The sequence below is a fragment of the Equus caballus genome, chromosome 17, assembly GCF_041296265.1.
Source record: "Equus caballus isolate H_3958 breed thoroughbred chromosome 17, TB-T2T, whole genome shotgun sequence".
Taxonomy (NCBI): domain Eukaryota; kingdom Metazoa; phylum Chordata; class Mammalia; order Perissodactyla; family Equidae; genus Equus; species Equus caballus.
The window spans coordinates 91621261-91643154 of record NC_091700.1 but is presented as its reverse complement, the minus strand read 5'-3'; the positions used below and the strand labels follow the sequence as shown (position 1 = coordinate 91643154).

At 39.9% G+C, this 21894-nt stretch overlaps 1 protein-coding gene across 7 annotated transcripts in view; it reads right to left on the bottom strand.

Annotated features, from left to right (window-relative positions):
• The window catches only part of TPP2 (tripeptidyl peptidase 2), a 75762-nt gene extending 55037 nt beyond the window's left edge, over positions 1 to 20725 (bottom strand). For all 7 annotated transcript variants that reach the window (XR_011428080.1, XR_011428079.1, XR_002801098.2 and 4 more), the window contains exons 1-5: positions 19901 to 20725; positions 12922 to 13050; positions 5267 to 5362; positions 3421 to 3525; positions 1090 to 1214 (exon numbers count right to left, since the gene is read on the bottom strand). Coding sequence is in view for 2 of the 7 variants with exons in the window: in XM_023621801.2 (XP_023477569.2) it covers positions 1090 to 1214; positions 3421 to 3525; positions 5267 to 5362; positions 12922 to 13050; positions 19901 to 20065 (620 nt within the window). In the remaining 5 variants the exon portion in view is untranslated. The remainder of the gene's footprint in view (positions 1 to 1089; positions 1215 to 3420; positions 3526 to 5266; positions 5363 to 12921; positions 13051 to 19900) is intronic.
• Between the last annotated feature and the right edge of the window lie 1169 nt (positions 20726 to 21894).

Sequence of the window (21894 nt, the reverse complement as noted above, 5' to 3'; positions counted from 1 at the left end):
AAATAATGTTATACGCAAATATTAACATTTTTAGTCCCAAATGAAGCAGGGATCTCTTATTCAATTGAAAATTTCATATACTCATTATCAAAGATGAGTTAGTACCCACATCCATGGGAGGAAAGCCCTCCTTGAGGAATGGTACATTGTGATACAATCAGAGAACAGAAATCAAGTCATCATGTTCTGTATTTGCCACATCTTAGGAAACAATTCTTTGTTTATGAGCAGGGACACAAACTAGAAAATGATTCTTGATTTCAAGTTTCAAGGAGCAGTCTCTCTGGTTTACTGCAGGTACCCTAAAACACACATGTGACTATCTATAGCAGAAACATATCCCTATTTCCATACACTAGCCAACCTTAAGAAACACAGTGTACGATTCACTAAGAAAAAAACTGAAAAATGTACATGATACATAGCTCAGTATAAATCACCACTTGTAGTAGCAGAAGCAGGAGTAATAACTTACATTTACTGAGTGCTTACTATGTCTAGAAACATCAAATGTAATTTTCACAAACCCTCTATATAGGTATGATTACTCTCCCAATTAATAGATGAAGAAACAGGCTTAGAGTTCTACATTCAGTGTTCAAGGTCTCTGAGCTAGGATTCCATTTCCAAGATTGAGCTCTTCCCCACCGCATCATACTGTCTGTTTTCTTCCTAGCTACCTTATCTCTATTGAGAAATCTTCACCCAGCTTTCCACCTTTGCCCTTAAAATGTTTATAGTAGATGTTGGCAACATTCTCTTGCAGTTACTTTCCAAATTGCCTAGTTTCAATTAGGAGCATTTCTACATACACAATGATCAACCTGCTAATATCTGGCTAATGATTACTATCTGGTTAACAAAATAAGCTTCTTTAAAAGAGACAGGAGTCAGGTTTAGTGTCTAAAATACTGAAGTTCAAACGGCTTGTCCAAAACTACCCAAAAGCCAATTTGGCTCTCAAATAGTTTTGCTTAGTGATATTAATATCACATGAACCAAATCTCTGGAGAGTTCTGAGGGTTTAATGTTCTTCAGAGTAGATAAAAAGATTTTTAAGTGAAGATCTATAAAATACATCGAGTTTACCTCCAGGCTTCACCATCATGCCATACCAAGCAGTCATACACAGGGCCAGGATCACTGTATTTTTTCTCAAAAGAATTTAGCAATTCCACTTGACTTTGAAGCTCCTCTTTGATTAGTTTATTTGCCTAATCAATCAGAAAATACATTAATATTAGCACATTTTGTACTCTTTAAAAGTTATATTAACATACAACCAAAGACACAGTGTGACTCAATAGTAAAGTCCTTTTACCCTGGAAAAATGTAAGAAAATTTTCTTGTTATATCTATGCAACTTGTAGTTCAATTTAACGAAGCCAATATTAATATGGTAAACATTTAAAAAATAATACTTCTTTTACTCAATCTCTCATTCAGTCACTCTCACTCCACCTGCTTTGGGAAAGATACTGTGCTACACGTTGGTGCTATCATTTGGCCAAGATATGTTGGTCACATATCTTTAATCTGTATACAGTCACGTGTTGCTTAACAAAGGGAATACGTTCTGAGAAACGCTCTGTTAGGTGATTTCATCATTGTGTGAACATCATGGAGGGTACTTACACAAACCTGGATGGCAGAGCCTGCTACACACCTAGACTGTATGGTACTAATCTTATGGGACCACTATCATATATGCAGCCCATTGTTGACCAAAAGGTCATTGTGTAGTGCATGACTAACTCATTTCCAAAAGTAGCTCTAAAATTGCCATAAAATAGGTTATCTACAGTCTTTTATATCAGGATTGTTTCCATTTCAAATCTGTTTCTTAAGAACCCGAATAAATAATAGAAACCATGAATCACCTCTTCTAGAATTTGCCACATTAAATACATACTATATTCATGACCATGTACATATAAGCTGCTACTTAACCATTTGATCTATAAACATGAGAATTTCACATTCTTCAACCTAAGTATTAGTTTAACTACATACTACATTAGATTGCTCTACATTAACCTGAATAAAAATTTAATTTTCACATGTTCCAAAAATCTTAAATTATGCTTTTTTATTTATTCAACATATTTAACATTTACTCCTCCTTAAAGAAACAATTATATCGACATGTTTGATACACAAAATAAAATAAAATGTACAATTAAATCTAGATCCCTCTTTTATAAAGTTAGCTGTATATGGGTAGCACCTGAAATCCTACATTTAAGCTGTCTAATAAGAGGCTGAAACACAAATATTGATCTCATAGACAATTATACAGCTGTTAAAAAAGGATGATGTACACAGATTAAGGAAATAAAAATTAAATACGCATATGGAGATACATATAGACCAGCAGTCCTGGGGAACTTTTAAAAATGCCTGCCTCCCTGAAAGGTTTTAATTTAATTCCTCTCTAGGGCGCAAGCACTGGCAGTTTCTAAAGCTCTTCAAGTGACTTTAATATGCAGCCAGGGATGAGAACCACTAAAACGATTCCATTTTTGATTAAGAAAAGGTAGACGCATACATAAAAGAAAAACCTAGAAAGATACACATCAAGCTGTTATCATCCTTGCGGGTGGCCTTGTGGAGCCCTTCATTTGCTACTTTATTACCCGTGCTGTCCAAAAGTTTCTGCAACTAGCACATATTTCTTTCATAATAAACCAAGGTGTAATTTTCATTTTATAAATTGATTTTAAAAAGTTTGATGGCTATTTAAGGATGTAGAACAATGGGTGCTCTCATATACTTCTTATGGAAATAGGAATTGATACTACCACTTTATGAACTACCAAGAGACACCCGCAAGAATCTTCAAAATAGCATTTCTTGTGATAGCCAAAATTGAAAAAAAAGTATCAATCTGCAGAATGGACACATCAACTGTGGTGCATCCATCACACTGCAACAAAAGTGAACAAACCACTTCAGCATCCCACACACATACGAATCTCACAAACACAACCTGAGTGAGACCAGCCACACATGAAAGAACATACACTGCTTCCATTTTACAAAGTTCAAAACAGGCCAAATCATTCAACAGTGTTAGAAGTCAGGATGGTGGTGGCCTCTGGGCAGGAGGGAGGGAGCAAAGCTTAGGAAGAGGCGCGAGAGGGAGTCTGGGTGCTGCTTATATTGGACAGTTCACTTGGTGATAAATCATGACTACAGACTTAGAATTTATGCACTTTTACATGTGTATTGTATGTTCACTACGAAGGTTTTAAAAGTTGATACATACATATCTAAATTGATTTCAGGATAAATAATAGACGAAAAATTAGTAAAATTAAACAACTTAAAACTTGTGAAAAAACACTTGATTAATTCTCTAAGGACTCTATGGTAATAGGACTATATGGTAATGTTTAAATAAAAGCGACTAGCACCAACTTGAGAAGGGCAATTGTTGGCAACATCAAATTCTTCCTGTTTTCTACAGGCTTCTGCAAGGGCCACTCTGTGAACAGGGTCCCAGATTTTTTCCTTCCGTTCTTTCTGCAAAGAGAGAAAAATTACCTTACAATGAGGTTGACAAATACTGGGTAAACAAATATGGGTAAACCCAGACAGTCATTTATATATGGACTTAGTTCTTATCAGCTGTGATGCTCCATAATTCTTACACAAAGGTTTAAAAAAAATCGTTTATAATCAAGTTGATAAAGCAATGGAACAATTATTGATTAGGTAATTCACTGCACCTAGGTTTTAAAAGAATAAGTTTACCACAGCACATTCAAACATATTTTTATACATCATGTGCCCCAATTTAAATCCTTCTCTTCTCTAAGAATGAATAATGCCATGTCAGATAAGTGACTGAATTCCCAGTCATTAAGTAGAGGCAAGTTCTGTATTCCGCACCCTTCCAGAACTGGGCAATGCCCTCAGCCAAGTGCAAGCAGAGGACAGGAGCGAGATTGTAGCTGCATTTTGATGGACATGCAGGCTTCCTCAATTTCCTCCCTCTCTAGCTTATTTTTTTCCAGCCTCTTTGACTTGATAGGGTTCTTTGTTACTGAAATTGTTACTTACCTTCATCTCCAGCGTCTTTAACCCATAGTGCCTCCCAATGGGAGTCTGCCAGTTAAAGAAATCCTTTCTAGTAAAACAATCAACTGAGCTGAGGAGGTCTGCTTTAACCCAACCACTCTATATTTGCATTACTTTGTACCTTATCCACACAGTTGATTAAATTTAGTATAGTGCATAAAAATGCTGTCCTGTCTATGTGTATTTCAGCTTGAAATTTTAAAAATAAAATAGTATTCAATTAACGTTATGTGCATTATTATATTACTTATCCATTTGCTTTTGGGGCAGAATGACTGGAATCTGAAAAGTAAGATTACATATGTAATATACTGAGTAACTTATGGTTCATAGAGCCCTAGAGAAGCAAATAGCAATATTACGATTAGATGGAAGGGCCCACAGGTCTGACCCATCAGGCTCATTTTCAAGGATTACACCTTGTTTTCCAGCTGAAACCCTGAATCTGTGTCAGCTACTAGTGCTCTAGCAATCTTCTCCAGCAGCCCTGTCAAACATGGTAGCCACTAGCCCATGTTGTTATTTAAACTTAAACTTTAAAATATTACATAAAATTAAGATTTCAGTAACTGAGTCATACCAACCACATTTCAAGTTCTCAATGGCTACCTGTGACTAGTGGTATAATGAATAGATACTGAACATTTTGAACATTTCCGTCATCACTGAAAAAGGTCTACTGAATACCGCTGTTTTAAAGCAGGTCCCTTAACACTCAGTGTACAATTCTTATTCTCTAATGACAGACTTGTGTTTCCTATACTTCAGCTGCTTTAGGTCTGAGTAACCCTTTCCTTAACACTAAAGATGGCTAACTGGAAGCAAGAAGGCTAGTTAAACAGTAATAAAAATGTGGCAAATTATCATAGAAACTATAGGAACAGGAATAAACAAGGCAGTACGAACTTCAAGTTAACTGTCCTTAACCTTTTGAGGTAAAGTCCTTCAAAAATCCAATGAAAGCATACCCCATCTTCCAGAAAGACATAAAAACATAAAAATTTGAATATAATTTCAGGGTTTTCACAGATTCCCTAAGCTTATGCATGTACTGAAGATTAAGAACATTCCACTGAACAGAATCTTTCTTCAAGCAGTCATCATTTGAAACCCTTAGCCCCCCAAATAATTAAGAGTTAGTGAGATTTTATATCTCACTAGATTGTACTAGACTGTACATTACCTGTAACCTTTCCTTGAGAGCCTTTGGATAGAAGTCATAGCCATTTTTTAAGCCAATGTGATACCTGCCTGAGGGATTTATCCAACTCGCAGGAATCTGTAGGAAAGAAGTGAATTATTCTCTCATTAAATGCTTCCCAATTCCAATGATACACTACTAAGGAAAAAGATATCTTACTTTTATCTCAATGGCTCAACTTGGATGAGCAGGCTCACATATTAGAGCAATATTTTTAATATTCTAAGTTGCCACTTAATATTTCTCTGGCTCCTTTTTTCTCATCCATAAATAAGAGGGTTCAACTGGAATGCCTTTCATTGATACGATGCTTCATAGTTTATAAAGTGCTTTCAGCATGCGCTACCCCATTAAACCATGAAGATCTCTAGCTCCCAAGCATCAGCAACACCTCACCTACTGCTCCACCATTCTACTGCCCAGCAAGAGGGGAAACAAGTTACAGAGCCTCTCTACCCTTAAGATTTCCTGTTAGGAAAAAGAACTTCACTCTTGTCTATGACACAACAGGGATAATGCTTAGATATTAAGAAAGAGCTCTTTGAGTTCTTAAGAAAAAACTCCTATAAGATCATGTTAATTATATATAACATAGAAGTCTTTTCAACTATCGCAAAGTATTTAAAAATAATACTTAAGCTTATAATTAAGAGAATGATGTAAAGAGTACGTCCAGTTTACAAATGGAGAAAGCAAAGAAGCAAAAAGAAATTATATTGCCTGCCCAAACAACAAGAAGGTGGAAAAGAAAACTGGAATCTAGTCTATCACGGAAAGAAAAACCCAGTGTAAAGGATATGGGATTTAAAGTCAGATAAACCTGGCTGTGAATCCAAACTCTATCACTAACTAGGTAGCACCCACAGGCTTCTACTTCCTGACGTGCAAGAGGAAGAAAATAATCCCTACCTTATGATTCTCATGAATAATAAAATGTACTGAACATCAACCAACTTGAAATGTCAATCAAGAAAATGTGGAGTATTCATATTCTTTGTAAGCACAGGACCCACGATCATTAAAAACAGCTTTTAAATGTGCATGAGTTATGACGTTGAACTATCAACCACTCAGAGCTGGTTGACTCATCACTTCTCACACATGCAATATCTTTAACTGACTCATCCCCACATCCCTCATCAACTTACTCCCCAGGCAGGAAACCTCTGGATGAAATTTTCTCACAACTGAATAGAGGAAAACAATCATTCACAGGACTTCAAAGATCTACTCACTTTTTAAAAGCCTGCATATCAGTAATCATTTCTGAATCAATTAGATTTATGGAGTATATGAAATTTCAAATATGTTGGCATACAAATCAGTGCTTTTCATTCAAAACTTATCAACCTTCTTTAGAGAACAGGGATTCGTAACTGTAATATTCTTGCAACAGCCTGTGACATAACAACAATAATGAAGTGTTGCAACAACAAAAAGGTAGGTAGTCACCAACTGACAAATTCAAACAATATTTAATCAGGTGTCCCACTACACAGGTGGCTTTGTAACCCTAGGCTAGTGGTAATTTCTTTGTACAAAGAGATTATAAAAAGCTACGAAATGCCAAAGGATTAAATGGAATAACTAATTAAAATAACTGCAAAATAAACAACTGTTAACACATATTTAATCACAATTACTTAAGATATATGTAACATAATAGAAACAATCCAATAGACATAATTTATATTTAATTATAAATGAAACCAAAATCTGAAGGGTTTATCTCAAATCACTACAATGTAATTTCTCACAATAAAAGCAGACTAGTTATTTACAAAACTTAAACTAAAAAAATCAGAAAATAAAAGTTATTTATAATTATGGTTCTGCTCTCCAAACTTAACCAAATTAAAGTAAAGCTAACTTTACTCTACGAGGCAATTAGGGAATATGTCATTTTACATACTTGAATATTCTATACAAATGAAGTTATTTTTAGTCTCTTTAAGAATCAAAGCTTTATATTTAGACCATTTTAAGTTGATCCCTTTAAAATAGTTTTAATTACATGGAACTACAATATAATAAGACTGATTTTCATACGAGAAACAGAATCTCTTTAATTACTAATTACACCTCATTTCCTTGACTCTATCAAAGAAAAGATGGCTAACAAATTAAAGATTTTCTTAATGAGCCAAGTGTCATCAAAAGTGTTAATGTTTCATGAGGTAAAATCCTGTCCAGAGTTTTTCTGCCTGAAAATTCTATTTCCAATTTGTCAGGTTCCTGCACTGCCAGTTCACATGTACACTTTCCTTTAGCTGTCACTGCATCTATCTAGGGTGCTAAATCTGTCCAAGTCATTCATTGTGGCTAGACTTAACCATTTTTTAATATGCAAAGCTAAATATTGATGATTTAAAAAAATGACTTCAAGTTGAAAGTGGTAAAATTTAAGAAGCACTGTGCACCCTTCCAAAATGCTGCTAAAATCAGAATAAGGAAAAAGAAAAAAACCACATTGTGAAGGTTGCAAAGTAAAAGACACTAAAAATTAGTGGGGAAATTACAGAATTTTAATACATGGTGTTGAGACAACTGGATCTTCAGATGGGAAAAACAGATATAGGACACTTGTTTTGAACTAAGCATAAAATCAATTCCAGGTGAATTATAGAAAAATGAAAAGAAAAATGGTGAAAGTTTTCAGAAAATAATATAGGCAAATATCTTCATAATCTTGGGGTTAGAAAATATTTCTTAAGACATGAAAAGCCCTAATCAAAGAAACAAAGATTGATACTACACTACATCAAACTTAAGAACTTCTATTCATCAAATGACATTGTTTGGAAAGTGAAAATATAAGTGCAGAATAGGAGAAGACACCACATGCACTCAAAGGACAGGCATAGAGAGCCTATAACAAATTCTGTGGATCAGTAAGAAAACAACAGACAACTCAGCGTAAAAAAAAAAAAGGGCAAATAACTTGAACAGGCACTTCACAAAGAGGAAATGCAAATGTCTAAACAACACATGAAAAGGTGCTCAATCTGATCAGTAATTAGAGAAATGCAAACTAAAACCATAATGTGATACACTTAGATTCCTAGCATATTTGCAAAAATTAAAAAGCCTAAAAACACCAAGTACTAGTGCAACTGCTAAAGCACTTACACACTGCTAGTGGAAATGCATTTTAGTACAAACATCTGGACAAACTGTTTGGCGTCACTTAGTAAAGGAGCATCTCCACGACGCAGCAATTCCACCCCTAGGTACACATCCTGGGGCTATCTAGACACATGTGCACAGGATATGGGCACAAGCACGCTCTCTAAAGGATTGTTAGTGACAGTCCCAAACTGGAAACAACTCAACTGTTGATGAGCAGAATGGAGAGAATGTGGTATATACACACCATGGCTACTGCACAGCTACGAGACTGAGCAAACCATCACCATATGCAGCATCACGGCTGAATCCCACGAATCGCACAAACCCCCAGGAAGAGAAGACGTAAAATGACACATAAGTAACTGACCACCAGTTTCTCAAGAAGGCCTAGGACCAGCATCCTTAGAGAATGAGATTTCTGGAATGTTCAAAGCACTTAACTAGAACTAGATCTTAAACAGGGAGAAGAATTAGACATTAACCATCAGCAGTTTATGGGCTATTTGGAAGCAGGAGAAACAGAATATAGATATTTAATTCATTTTTAAAGCATGGTTAAGTCAAAGAAACTTGAAGACTTTACTGTGTTGCCTTCTGAAAACTGAAGAACTCTGAGAGATTCAACTAGCCAGGATCCCAGTGCCTAATAACATTATTCTGTTTAATAACTCCTGTAGAATCCTGAACACCTGCACATACTTGAACATGTGCATAGGTATGTTCTGTATGGATGGAGAAGGGAGCTAGAACCAAGAAGACTGGTGGAAAGTTTGTATGAGGAACAATTAGACTCCTGCTGCCCATCCCACATCCTGCACAAAGCTGACCAACCAGGCAACTTCCCCAACTTGAACCCAAGAGAAGGTGGGATGTCAACTTTCTGGAGAGGTTTACACAGCAGAGGGGAGAGAGGAGACGTAGTGGAGAGTCCTTAAGAAAGCTCCCCAGGCACCTTTCAAGGAGTGAGTCCCTGAATGCTGGTAGCCAGGCTTATCTCTCACTCTTCCCCACAAACCCCAGGCCAAAAAGGCTAGGGTCCTCTTTGAGATAACTGGGCATCTCAATGGAAAAAAAATATACTGTATACTGCTATCTTGGGGTCCTCCATGACAGTGTCATTATCCTGCAGTGAGACCCACATGGCAACACCCTGCACAAGCAGAAGCAGCTTCAATCACCTTTTATGTGCTTTGCTAAAGAAGAGACGGCCAGGGATGACTAGATAGCTGAGGAAAAGCTCTCAAGCAAAAGGCAGAGCACAGGAAGAAGAGGAAGCAGAGGGAGGAGACGAGGAAGAGGGGAAGAAAGGGGAGGAGGGAGGACGGAGCAGTAGGTGAAGAAAAAAGGAGAGACGACAGGAGGAGAATGGTAGGAAGGTGAGTACAAAGAGCAGGAAGAGAACAAAGACGTAACTAGGAAAAAAATTTAAGACAATACTCTCACAGATAAAATGTTGTAGACGTGATAGAAAAATATGCTCTGAGTGAATACGAACAGACTTTTGCAATTAAAAATAACAGGCAAAATTTAATAAAATTCAATACAAGAGTTAGAAGAAAATGTTGAGACAATCTTAGAAATCTCTCAGGAAGGAAAACACAAACAAAAGCAACGAAGAAACGGTATAAATACATAAGAAAATTGGAGGAGCAACTCAAGAGGTCCAAGGTCCAATTAACAGGAGTTCCAGATAAAAGACAGCAAAAACAGTGGGAGGAAGTAGCCCAAGAGACAATATAAGAAAACGTCTCAGACATGAAGGATCTGAGAGCTAAACCCTCTTCTTCCAGTATTAATTCTACAGACAAAAATCTAACACTAGAAAAAAAAAATTCAAGAAACAAAAAGTATGAGCATGTTATTTAAAACTCTGAAGATAATATATCAAAGACTTAACCCTGGTGGAACAGAAATTAGGGGTGGAGGGAAGACAAGCACGATAGGGGACTGAACTTGTCTTGCTACAAGCTTTGTACAAGTATTTTAAACTACACAGACACGCTGAATACTATTAACAATTAAAAGCCCTCACTATATTAATGGGCTGAGAATATCTAATAGTAGAGCTAAAGAAATATGTCACCAGATTGAGAAAAGATATAAACAGCACTCTATTAATTTTCTGCTCTCATTCCACAGCCATGTATGTGATCCACAGGAGTCTACCTTCGAGCACTAGTGACATCAGGAGTGCATGTGGTTCAGCTAAAACATGGGCTAGTACCACCATTTAAAAACAAATGACCGAGGATAACACTCCATGAGATTGTGAATCGGCCTGACTTGCTAGGAGCGCTCTCCACTTTCCCAGAGCACTGTAACTCACAGGAACCTCACATTTCTCTGTGAAACCTACTCCAGATAACAAGGGTGAGTCAAGGGGAAGACAGGCAAAACTCTAAAATAATTCAGGTGCCCAGAAACTCACTGCCCTGCAGTTCACAATCCTTTTTTTTTTTTTGAAGAAAAAGCACATGGTGTATTAGTCATCTTGACCTGCCATAAGAAAATACCATAGACTGGGCAGTTTAAACAACAGAAACTTATTTTCCCACAGTTCTGAAGGTGGGAGTACATGATCAGGGCTGGAGTCTGGTGAGACTCCCTTGCTGGCTTTCAGGCACAGCTTTCTCACTGTGACCTCAAAGGCAGAGACATAGAAAGGAAGTTCTCCCCTACAAGGGTGCTAATCCCATCATGAGTGCCCCAGCCTCATGACCTCATCTAAGCCTAATCCTCCCTCGAAGCTCCCATCTGCAAATACCTTCACATTGGGCGTTAGGGCTTCAAAATATGAATTTTGGGGTCACACAAACATTCAGTCCATAACACATGGAAAAGGAAGCAAAACTTGGATATTAATGTCTGCTATCTGCCTGTGATAGGTAGATTCTAAGATGACCCACGCCCTTGTAAAGTCCTCTCCCCTCAGTAAAGGCAGGACCTTTGAATATAATGAGATATCATTCCTGTGATTGCATATTCCAAAGCTGAGGAGATTTTGCAGATGCAATTAAGGTCCCTAATCAGGTGACTGAGTTAATCAAAAGGGAGATTACCTTGGTGGGCCTGACCTAATCAGGTGAGCTCTTTAAAAAGAGACTGGTGCCATGCCCAAGGTCAGACAGATTCTCTTGCTGGTCTTGAAAAAGCAAGGTGTTATGAATTCTACAGCTGCAAGGAATGAATTCTCCCAAAAACCACATGAACTTGGAAGATGATCCTGAGCCTCAGATGAGACCATGGTCTCAAATCAATATACCTGATTGCAGTCTTATGAGACCCTGAGCAGAGAACCACAAAAAGTCTTGCCTGGACTCCTGACCCATAGAAACAGTGAGATAATCAATGGAGGATTATGTGGTTTTAAGCTGCTAAATTTGTGTTAATTTGTTATGCAGCACAGAAAACTAATATACTGCCATGACAATCTTATCCAAAAGACAATGCTTAAACATAATTCACATAGACAGTTATAGATAAGAAGAGTTAAATAGTTAAATACCACTCTTTAGAAATCTAAATAATCACAAATTTATCTTCCAAACTAATCCTCCTTGTTGGTTTTTAAAGGTAAGAGTACCGAATCATAATCAAATTCTTGCCATCTAACAAACTCACTAGCTAATATCTCATGAACTGCTTTATGTTTGTTTTCTAATCATTGTTCACGTCAGCTTACCCCAGCCTTTCTATCAACTATGTGGAATAAGACAAAGCCAGCCACCGAAGTCCATAAATATTAATACTCACATATTTCACATTTAACTTCCCAGAAGGCACAGAAAAAGATGAAGGCAAAACTGACATCTGATGACTTTTCCCACCTTGTCATCCAAAACTTAATATTTTTAGAATTTGGCAACCATACTGAAAAAGATATCCCAATTCTAAGCCCACTATCAAACAACAAAAACAATGACTTCTAACGTGGCCCTTAATGATCCAGACCTGCTGATATTCACGCCCTTGTAAAACCTCCTCCCTATAAGTGTGTGCGGGATTTACAGACTCCCTCCTAATGAAAAGAACGTGGCAGAAGTGATGGGCTGTCACTGCTAACACTGATCTATAAAAAGACCATGGCCTCCATCTGGGGAGGCTCTCTTGGATTGCTCACCCTGGGGAAGACAGCTGCAGGGTGTGGGAGAGACCCGGGCGGGGAGGAACCAAGCCTGCCCATAACCACAGACTCCCCCACCCCAACTCTTTCCCACTCACTCTGAGCCTTCAGATGAAACCACAGTGCTGGCCAACAGTTAGCAAGCTCAGGAGAGACCCTGAACGAGAGGCACCAGCTAAGTCACAACCCGATTCCGCCCTCACAGAAACTGTGAGATAATAAATGTTTGTTGTTTTAAACCACAAGGTTCTGAGGTAATTTGTTATACAGCAACAGGTAACTAATACTCACCATACCACCAAATGTAAGCTAAAAAGATTAGATGCTTTGAGGTGACAGTACAAAAAAAAAAGAAAAAACTCAATAAAAAGATAAAAGCTCCAACCTTAAGCACTCTTCCTGAGAGACCAATAATTTCCCCGTCTTTTGGCTCTACTACTGTGGCAGTATTCACATCACCACTTCCTGTTGTGTCAATGATATCAATGATTTTTGGTTTTCCATCAGTTGTAACCTGAAAATTAAGAGACAATTAAAACATGAATTAGATATTTTAGTTTTTTATCCTTAAAGAAAGCAACACCAACCCGCACGTGTGCATATGTACACAAATGTAAAATATTCTATAAAATCTGCATTCATTTTAAAAAGAGAATTGAATTGTTTTAAACCAAAAGCCTGAAAAATACTAACAAGAAAATTTAATCATGGAAAACACCACAGAATCCTTCAAGTGGTTTCATATATTCAGTGAACAAATACTTACTGAGCATTTACTATGGGCCACACTCTGCTTTAGGTGCTGGGCTAAGCAATAATCGATACACAAAAATCCCTGACCTTGGAGATCTTATGTCATATGGAGGCAATAAACAAATGAGTGAAATACATAACATGTCAGATGGTGATCATTACCATGGAGGAAAATTAAGCAGGGAAAGGAGACAGGTGGTACAGGGCTTTCAACTGTAACTAGGCTGGTCAAAGGTCTCACCGAGAAGGTAACATTTGAGAAAAGATCTGAAGAAGGGGAGCTTTGGGCTGGACAAATGAAAAACTTTAGGGGAAAAACGTTTAGTAACATTTCATTATTGGATGCCACACTAGTACTCAAACTTACTAAGTCCAAAGTTCAAACTTAACACTCAAACTTGTTCCTCTGCAGGCTTTGCCGCCTCAGGAAATCAACACACACCCAGATGCTCAAGCCAGAAACTTAAAAGCCCTTCCCTGACTCTTCAGTTTACTCCCATCAAATCTGCCAGGAAGTCCTCCTAATTCTACCTTTAAAACAGAGTTCGAATCCATTTGCTCTTGATTTTGACTCCCAGTATCCTGATCCTCTGCGCACCACCATCTCTTGCTTTCATAATGTGGACACTTCCGTACAGGTCTCCCAGCCTCCATTCTTGGCCCCCACACCAAGATCAACAGAAAAACAAGCTGTTATTACGCCACTCCTCCGCTTAACACCCTGCAGCGGATTCACCCAGCACTGGATATAAAAAGCCTTTGCCGGATCTGACTCTGGCCACTCCCAGTCTCTCCCAGCTCTAACCACATTGGCCTCCTTTCAATTCCTGGAACGTGCCACGTTTTTTCCTGCCTCACAACTTTTTGCACATGGTCCTTTTTCTTGGACTTCTCTGTCCCTTCAGTTGTTCCACAGGGGTTCCAATCTCATCCTTCAGTTTTCTATTAAAACAGCACCCCTTCAGGAGGCCTCCCTTAAGACCTCTGTTAAGAAGCGGCCATCCTAACCCTGATTAATCGTCTCACTGTACCTCGTTTCCGTCAGAGAACTGAATTTGTAATTATACAGTTAGGTGACCCCGTACCTATTTCTACTATGAAAAGATGAGCTCTGTAAAGGCAGCGACTGTGTCTATTTTATTCACCAAATTACCCCAAACCCAGCAGTGCCTGTTAAGTACTCAATACATACTTAACTACCGAATGATCAGACACTAATTATGTAGCAGTAAGACTGACTTTCCTGAGGTCCGGTTTCTGGCCAGCCCACAAACTTTCATTTGGGCCATGCTGACGGCTACAGCTAACAGTAATACCGTATTTCCTTATTGCTTTTGTGGGGAAAAATCATTTCTGGGCTAGCTTTGCAGAGGGAATTTGTAGCAATCAGCACACATGTACTGAGTTACCAGGAGGAATCAGGCACGGAGACACAGACCCCCTACCCCAAGAAAGAAATAGGAATGCAAAAATGCCAACAGCGTGAGAAGAGCACAAAGCCTTCGGACTCCTTTTCCACCTGGAGAATTCACTCTTTAAGATAAAGCTTAGTGTCTGTTTCTGAGTCTTCCCAGTCACATGCCCTTGTCCCCAACGCCAACTGCAGTGTCCTCAAAGCTCTGCAGTTAAGGTGAACGTGCAAGGAGGAGAGGGAAACTCACAGTGTGGAGGAAACACAGGTAGACGTTTTTTTTTAGAAGGCAAAAGCAAGAGGGTGGCTGGTGGACCCCAATCTCACATCACGTTGCCATCAAACGACCAGGGCTGACAGCTTTGTCAGGCACTGCACAGTTGTTATTTTCAGGTATGGTAATTCTTAAGTACATGTTTATTTCTTGGGGGCTGTCTACACTAGGAACAAGTAATTCTAATATACTCAGAAAGCTCAAAATCATAATTTAAAAACATCACAGTGGAAATCATACCAAACCCTGATAAGATTATAGTAAAACTTAAATCAGATACTGATTTTGAAGGGACTGGCTAAGTATCTTCAAGAATAAAATAAAATGAAAATAAAGTAATGAAGGAAAATGTAAGAAAATCTACCAAGATAAAAATGAAAATTAAAAGGACGTTAACAGTCTCCTAGTTAAAACTAGCTAGATCATGTACTAAGAATACAGGAAAATAATCTATTTGTAAATGTATTCCAAATAAGTACATAATTTGAAAGAGACATCGTAGTGCTAAGAGCACAGATCCATTATCTTCATCTCATTCAGTGAGCAACTTCAGTGAATCGAGATCAAGAATCACAAGAGATCACTAACAAGTCAGACACAGATCCCTCTCATTAGAAGCCTCATTATCAGTATGTGAGCAAAGAAGAAAGCCTAATGAGATTTAGTGGCTTATTTACCGTCTACTATTGCCACAAGCTTTATTACTAGGATCTCTCTCTCCCTCTCGTTAAAAATTCTTCTATGTGTAATTTTCTATCCATGCACTTCTTACTTCAGCACTAGGTAAAGGCAACCACTCCACTGGAGATAATAAGACAAAAGAGGGAATTTGGGGTTAGGAAGGAGAGGTTTTAAAAAATGCAAACCAGCTGAGAATGGTGGAATGGAACTCTGAGAGAAGGAAAGGAGGACACTGAACTGCTACCATTAGAACTACACCCCTCACCTTTCAAGAGGGGAGGCATCACATGCAGGGAGGGACTGAAGGCAGGGACAATTACAATGAGTAAAGCTAAGGTAATAAGCCCTGCGTACTGGGTGAGAGACTGAGAAATGCTTACCGGGCGATGCTGGCTGGACAAAACAAAAATTGCCCACAGTTCTCCCCCATGGTCAGCAATCTAAGTTACTTTGTGTCTCTACTGAAACAGTTATGGTGGAGGAGTTGGTGAGGGTTGGGAGCTACCCACTAAACATTTGTGGAGGACCAGAACAAAAGAAGGGAAGTTAGCAAATTATCCTAAACAAAACAAAGGGAAGATATAAGTACTTAACTTGAAATCTCAGGGACGATACCAGAACTATTCTTTTAAGCAAAGGTAGATATTTCATAAACACTGTTAAATGACTATCATTCTGAGAACATAATGATGAATGAATAAAACAGGCTTTGCTTTCAGAAAGCTTACAATCCAGTTGGGAAGAGAGACGAGTAAAGAGATAACTGTAGTGTATAAATACTAAATAATGCAATAAATACTAACGGTAAGGACAGTATCTATGAAAGCATGGAAGAATACAAACCCAGCTTGGGAGAATCAGGGAAGGTAACTGAAGGAAAGGAAAGAAAAAGTAAAATTAATTGATAGTACCCTCTATCAGCGACCAATTAGATATCTGTGATACTTAGTGAACTTTTATATATTAGTGAATGTAAAAATAGAAAGATTTTTATAGGGCTACTTGTAACCTCCTTCCCCAAACCATTTTTTCTCTATGAGGAAATTATGTACATTATGCACATCTATACATTTTTTCCATTCAGCAAAAATATTTAACATTGTGACCACATTTTATACAAAATAAATTTGGATATATGCTTTCAAGGAATTTTAACTTAATCAGGAAAAATGTAGGTGAACAGAAATACTAAAATGAAACATTTTAAGTGCTACAGGGGGTATGAACAAATTGCTATGAGAGCAAAGCGGGGAAAAAAAAGAACTGTTAGCCTGGGTTGGGCCTTCTTCGCCATTGAACCCCCAGGTCCTCGCACAACAACCGGGACATACACACCAATACATGGTGGGGGATAACTTAAATCAGTAGATATCCCAGAAGGTAATGGTGTCAAGACCCAGCTGGGACTTAAAGGATTAAGCAGGAGTTTACAGGTGATTGAAGGCAGCTTGCTGGCAGAATAAACTCCACGTGCAAAGGCAGGTGTTGAGGAAAGACCCGAATCATTTGGGTGAGTGGAAAAGAATGAAATGTTGAAGGCAGACGCACCAGGCAAATGGTGGGTGGGGGTGGAGTGGATATGGACAGAGGAAATAGTGAGAAGAGAACTAAGGCTACATGAGGAGGTGGAGTGGGGATGCTGAAGGGCCATACAAAGTTCAAATTTTGGGATTTTTTACGCAAAGGCAACTGGGATGCTAAAATAGTTTTGTCTCATATTAAACAAGGCTGTAATGGAAGGTTTTTTTTTTTTTAAGGAAAATAACTTTGGCAATGTGACAGATGGATCAATGTGAAGCAAGACTGGTGGCAGGGAGACCCATGGCTTACTGCCTATTTATTTCCAGGTCCAGTCCAAGCCCCAGCTCTGGTCTGTGAAGCCTGACTGGTCCAGCTCTGGCTGGTCCCCTGATCAATCTCTGTAACAGTGACAGTCTGCAGGACTACATCATCTTTTAATACAACATTAGGCACCTGGCATGTGCCTGAATATTTGCTGAGGAAAGAGTTAATCACTTATGTAATTATTACTCCTCTCACGCTGTCCACCCTCCACTTTTAACAAACCCACACAGCTGTCACAAGAGAATAGGGCCCAAGGCAGTTACCAAAGAAGGAGACAACCCAATGCGTTCTTCAAAGTTTCCACTTGTGCCTCTAGTCCTCTACTCAGACCCCATCTGGCTTTCTAAAGGTCCAGTTCGGCCTCCTCTTCCTCCTATTTCATTCTTTCCTTCCTTTTATTTCTAACCACCACAATCTTATGGTAATGTATGCATAGATCTACAAAATAAATTTGTTAAAGGTAAGGGGGGAAAAAAACCTTAAAAATTCACTCATGTTTGCAAACCATTACTGAATTTTCTTTTGGCTGGCTGTGTTTAGGTCACTCTCTCTAGTTACAGCTACGAGAATTGTTTTCATTTTGCTTCAATATTTTATTGCTCAAACATTTGTTGTTACATGCAAATACCTAATGCATATTCATATTTATCCTTCAGCCAGTGATTTAAGATGCAACATAAACTCCTACTAAACATGCCTGCTTTAAAAAACTAGTGTCTATTTAACACTTTTCTTGAGCATTTTAAAAAGTTACATGTAACTGATCTCAATCAATTTTCATAGCAACACAGTGGGATGAGAATTACTGTTACTTTACAGAAAGTAACGGAATAACGTGATAAGCAGATATAGGAAATTCCACAAGACCATTTTTACTGAGACAGTACTCCTCCAAACTCTTCTGATCCTCTCATTATCCTGACAAAAGAACCAGTGAACCACTTACTGTTCTCCTCCCACTTACCCCTATAAAAAGTAAACGTACACCACGACAGAACGGAAACCATTACTACTCTGTAATAAAGGCTCCATGAGGTGATAGCTGTCACTGTTCTAAGTCTTCCGAGCTATTAATACAAGACCTGTACCACTAAGCTACCAGGAGGGACCTCATCACTAGCTCCTCTTGATTCACCACAGCTGCCTGGCAGGACCACCATAAGGGGTGCTGTACTCCAGAGTCCTGTTGCAGAATGAAGAGGAGGCGGCAAGATTTCGAGAGATTCTACAGTCAGGAGACTGGTTCCCTTCCTCCCCCACATTACACTCTAACTTTCAAAATGCTACCTCAAGCATTAGAGAGCACAATAAGGAATCCAGAGGGAGAGGCTTGGGGAGAGGAAGAGAATTATTAAACTTCAGCATTTAGTATAGAAAGGCAGGTAAGATACACAGATGAAGAACTCATACAAGGAAGAGATCAGCATACAGTAGGATTGGCCAGGTTAGACATTGGGAGATGGATCTTGAACAACGGTGAAATTTTATTACTGGATTTCAGTAAAAGGCTAAGGCTAAATTTACAAAAGTCAAACTTTGAAGATTTTAAGCGGAATACCTTTGAGAGATTTTTAAAAATTACCTTTCAGTATTACCTTCTGACCAAATGATTTGAAAGGTGCCTAAGGCAAACTAAATAATTTTTAAAAATCGTAAAGTATGTTGTCTTATACTTTGAGGCTAAAAAAATACCGAAGCATAATTTAATAAAGTCTGCAGAGTTCGCCAAAAAAACTAAATTGGGTCCTTCTTATGTCAAAGACTAAGCCATGCGTTTCAATGACCCTAAACAAGTACACTGCAGAAGACGGTTTAAAAATAGAATGCATAAAACTACCAGAGGAAACAATTCCGGAAGTTGACCGAGTTATCTTCATGAAACCCGGCTTTCGTGTTTAAAGATATAAGAATTCTTCCCCCAACCAAATCTCTCGAACGACAGCCATAAAAATGAAGCCCTAATAGGTCATTTGTCCCCTCACTATTTCCTCCCCACCCCACCCCCCCTACAAATACCAAAAACTGTAAAATCTTCATTTGAAAATAGCAGGCACGGGTCGGTGCCCGAGACACGAGGGACCTGCGGAGGAAGGCGGTGTGGAGGGAAAGCGCCCGAGGGTCCAGGCCTGGCAGAGCCTGGGCAGGAACGGGCTTCCCGGGCGAAACGCGGACCCAGGCGCCCCGGCCAGCCGCGCCAGGCACGCCGCTTTGTCTGGGCCGGGATCACGGCCCAGACGAGCCCCGCGCCCGCCCAGCCCTCCGCCGCCTCCCGGTGCCCGGCTCCCGCTCGGCCACAGAGCGGGCTTCGGCCTGAGGGCTCGGAAGCCGCGTTCCTTCGGTGTCCCCGGCCGCCCGCCAGCCGCCCGCGCCCCGCGCCCGGGCCCTCAGCGGCTGCCGCACCTGCATGCCCGGAGCCCCGGGGTCGACCCCCGTGTCCAGGACGGCGATGAGCACCCCTCGCCCGTCATATTCCGGGTAGCGACAGAGGAAGGAGGCGGCCCCGGTCTCTTTCTTCGGGAGCAGGCCGTGGAAGGGGAAGGGCTCCTCAGTCGCGGCGGTGGCCATGGACGCAGGCTGGAAGACGAGGAAGAGGCAAACTGCCAGGCTGCGCGCGGACGAGCTGCGGGAGGACACCCCGGCGGCCGCGGGCCTGGGCGGGGGCGAGGGGCGGGGCCTGCCGTCAGCCAATCCCGGCCCGCCATGGCGAGGCGGCCAATCGCGTGCTGCTACGTAAGCCTTGGGCGCCGCTCTCAGGAGCCGAGCCGGAGTGTTGCCCGGGCCGCAGAGAAAGAGGCGGAGTCTGAGACACTGCTCGAGGGTTCGGTTCGGGAACCTGGGGTCTTAAAGAGACCCGCGCTTGTGCTTTTCGGGAGAGAGCCGGCCTCCAAGCCAAGGGTCAGTGTGTCCCGGGCCGAAACTCTCCGAGGGACGGGGAAGGCATGGGCCGCCAACCTGGAGTAGCGGGAACAACCCCCGCTGGCAAGCGATGGTTTCCTAACATGAGGTTGTGGACGAAACTTTTCGGTCCGCGGCTGCAGGAGCCCCAGCTGACCCGAGGGAAGGGGCCGACTCACGCACCCTACCCGCCTAGGAGTCGTGGGATGTTGGCGAAACGCCCGGACATAAATTTTCGAAAGAGCGTTCTTTGATTCAATGCTGTGGGGTTTGTGTTCCCCTGCCGGTCTCGAGTGTGCCCCTTTGATGGGGGCTGGAGAGGAACAGGGTTGGGACGGGCCAGGGCTCCAGTCAACAGGAAGTGGGTTGTTGACGATTCAGTCGGCCTTGTAACCAGTAAAAAGTATGAGCCTGAAGTGGGCCCTTCCTATCCTCATTGCTTACCCTTGGCTTCCCGGATTGCTGAAAAAGTTTTTTTTCTTTAAATTGAAGTTCCTGGTTGCTCCTTGAGGGCCTCCGCTCAATTATCTAGTCATACGCTGCAGTTTTTCAGATTTACAGTGGCGGCTATCAGTTGCTGCATGCTGCACTAGTGGCCTTTTAGTGATTTTGATGTCTGTATTTCATGCCAGGATAATCTTAGTCTTTTTGTGTGTGTGCCAGAGACCCCTTTGCCAATCTGGTGAAGCTTACGGAACCCTTCTCAGAGCAATGTTTTTAAACGCATAAAATGAAATACATGATTATAAAGGAAATTATGTTGAAATATGGTTATCAAAATATTAAAAGCAACTTTGTTATATAGCAATAGTTTTGTATTTCTGTGTGTATATAGTAGTATGTGTGCTTTTTGTATTAAAAGGAGCTCGCACTAAATCTAATCAGCTTCCATAATTTCAAAATAGTGAAGAGCATAAATGATATTTTGAGATATCTGCAACAGCTGTACATTATAGTACCTGATTTTTATTGGTGACAAAGTAACAAACATTAACTGCTAATACTAGTCTGGTTATTGCCTACATCCTTAATTGAAGGGAACATTTAATTAAGAAGTTAGTGAAAATAAAGATGTATTTTTTTTCCTACACAAGTTTTGAACCCCTCAGATTCTCTCATGGACCCCAGGTTAAGAATGCCTGATGTAAAGGGAAGTCCTATGTCGACCAGATTGCAATACACAGGATTTAAGAGATCCTCTGTGAAGTCTCAAATGTTACTATAATGGCTGTGTAGTGGTTTTAATTGATTACTTGGCCATTTATTCATGTCATAAGTCTTAGAGAAGCCTGTTCCCTTTAGTGGAGAGGAAAAGGAGAATAGTTGTTTTCCTTTCTATTCCCAACTGTGTTTATGTTACCCCTAGACAAGAACTTCAAATTGACGAGAAGAAAAGAGAAAGACAAACTCTCAGAAGATACTCAATGTAGAGCTTATAGTGACAGAATGGAATAGCTCCCAGTTTCAAATGAACCTTAGTCCAATCACTTCATTTTACA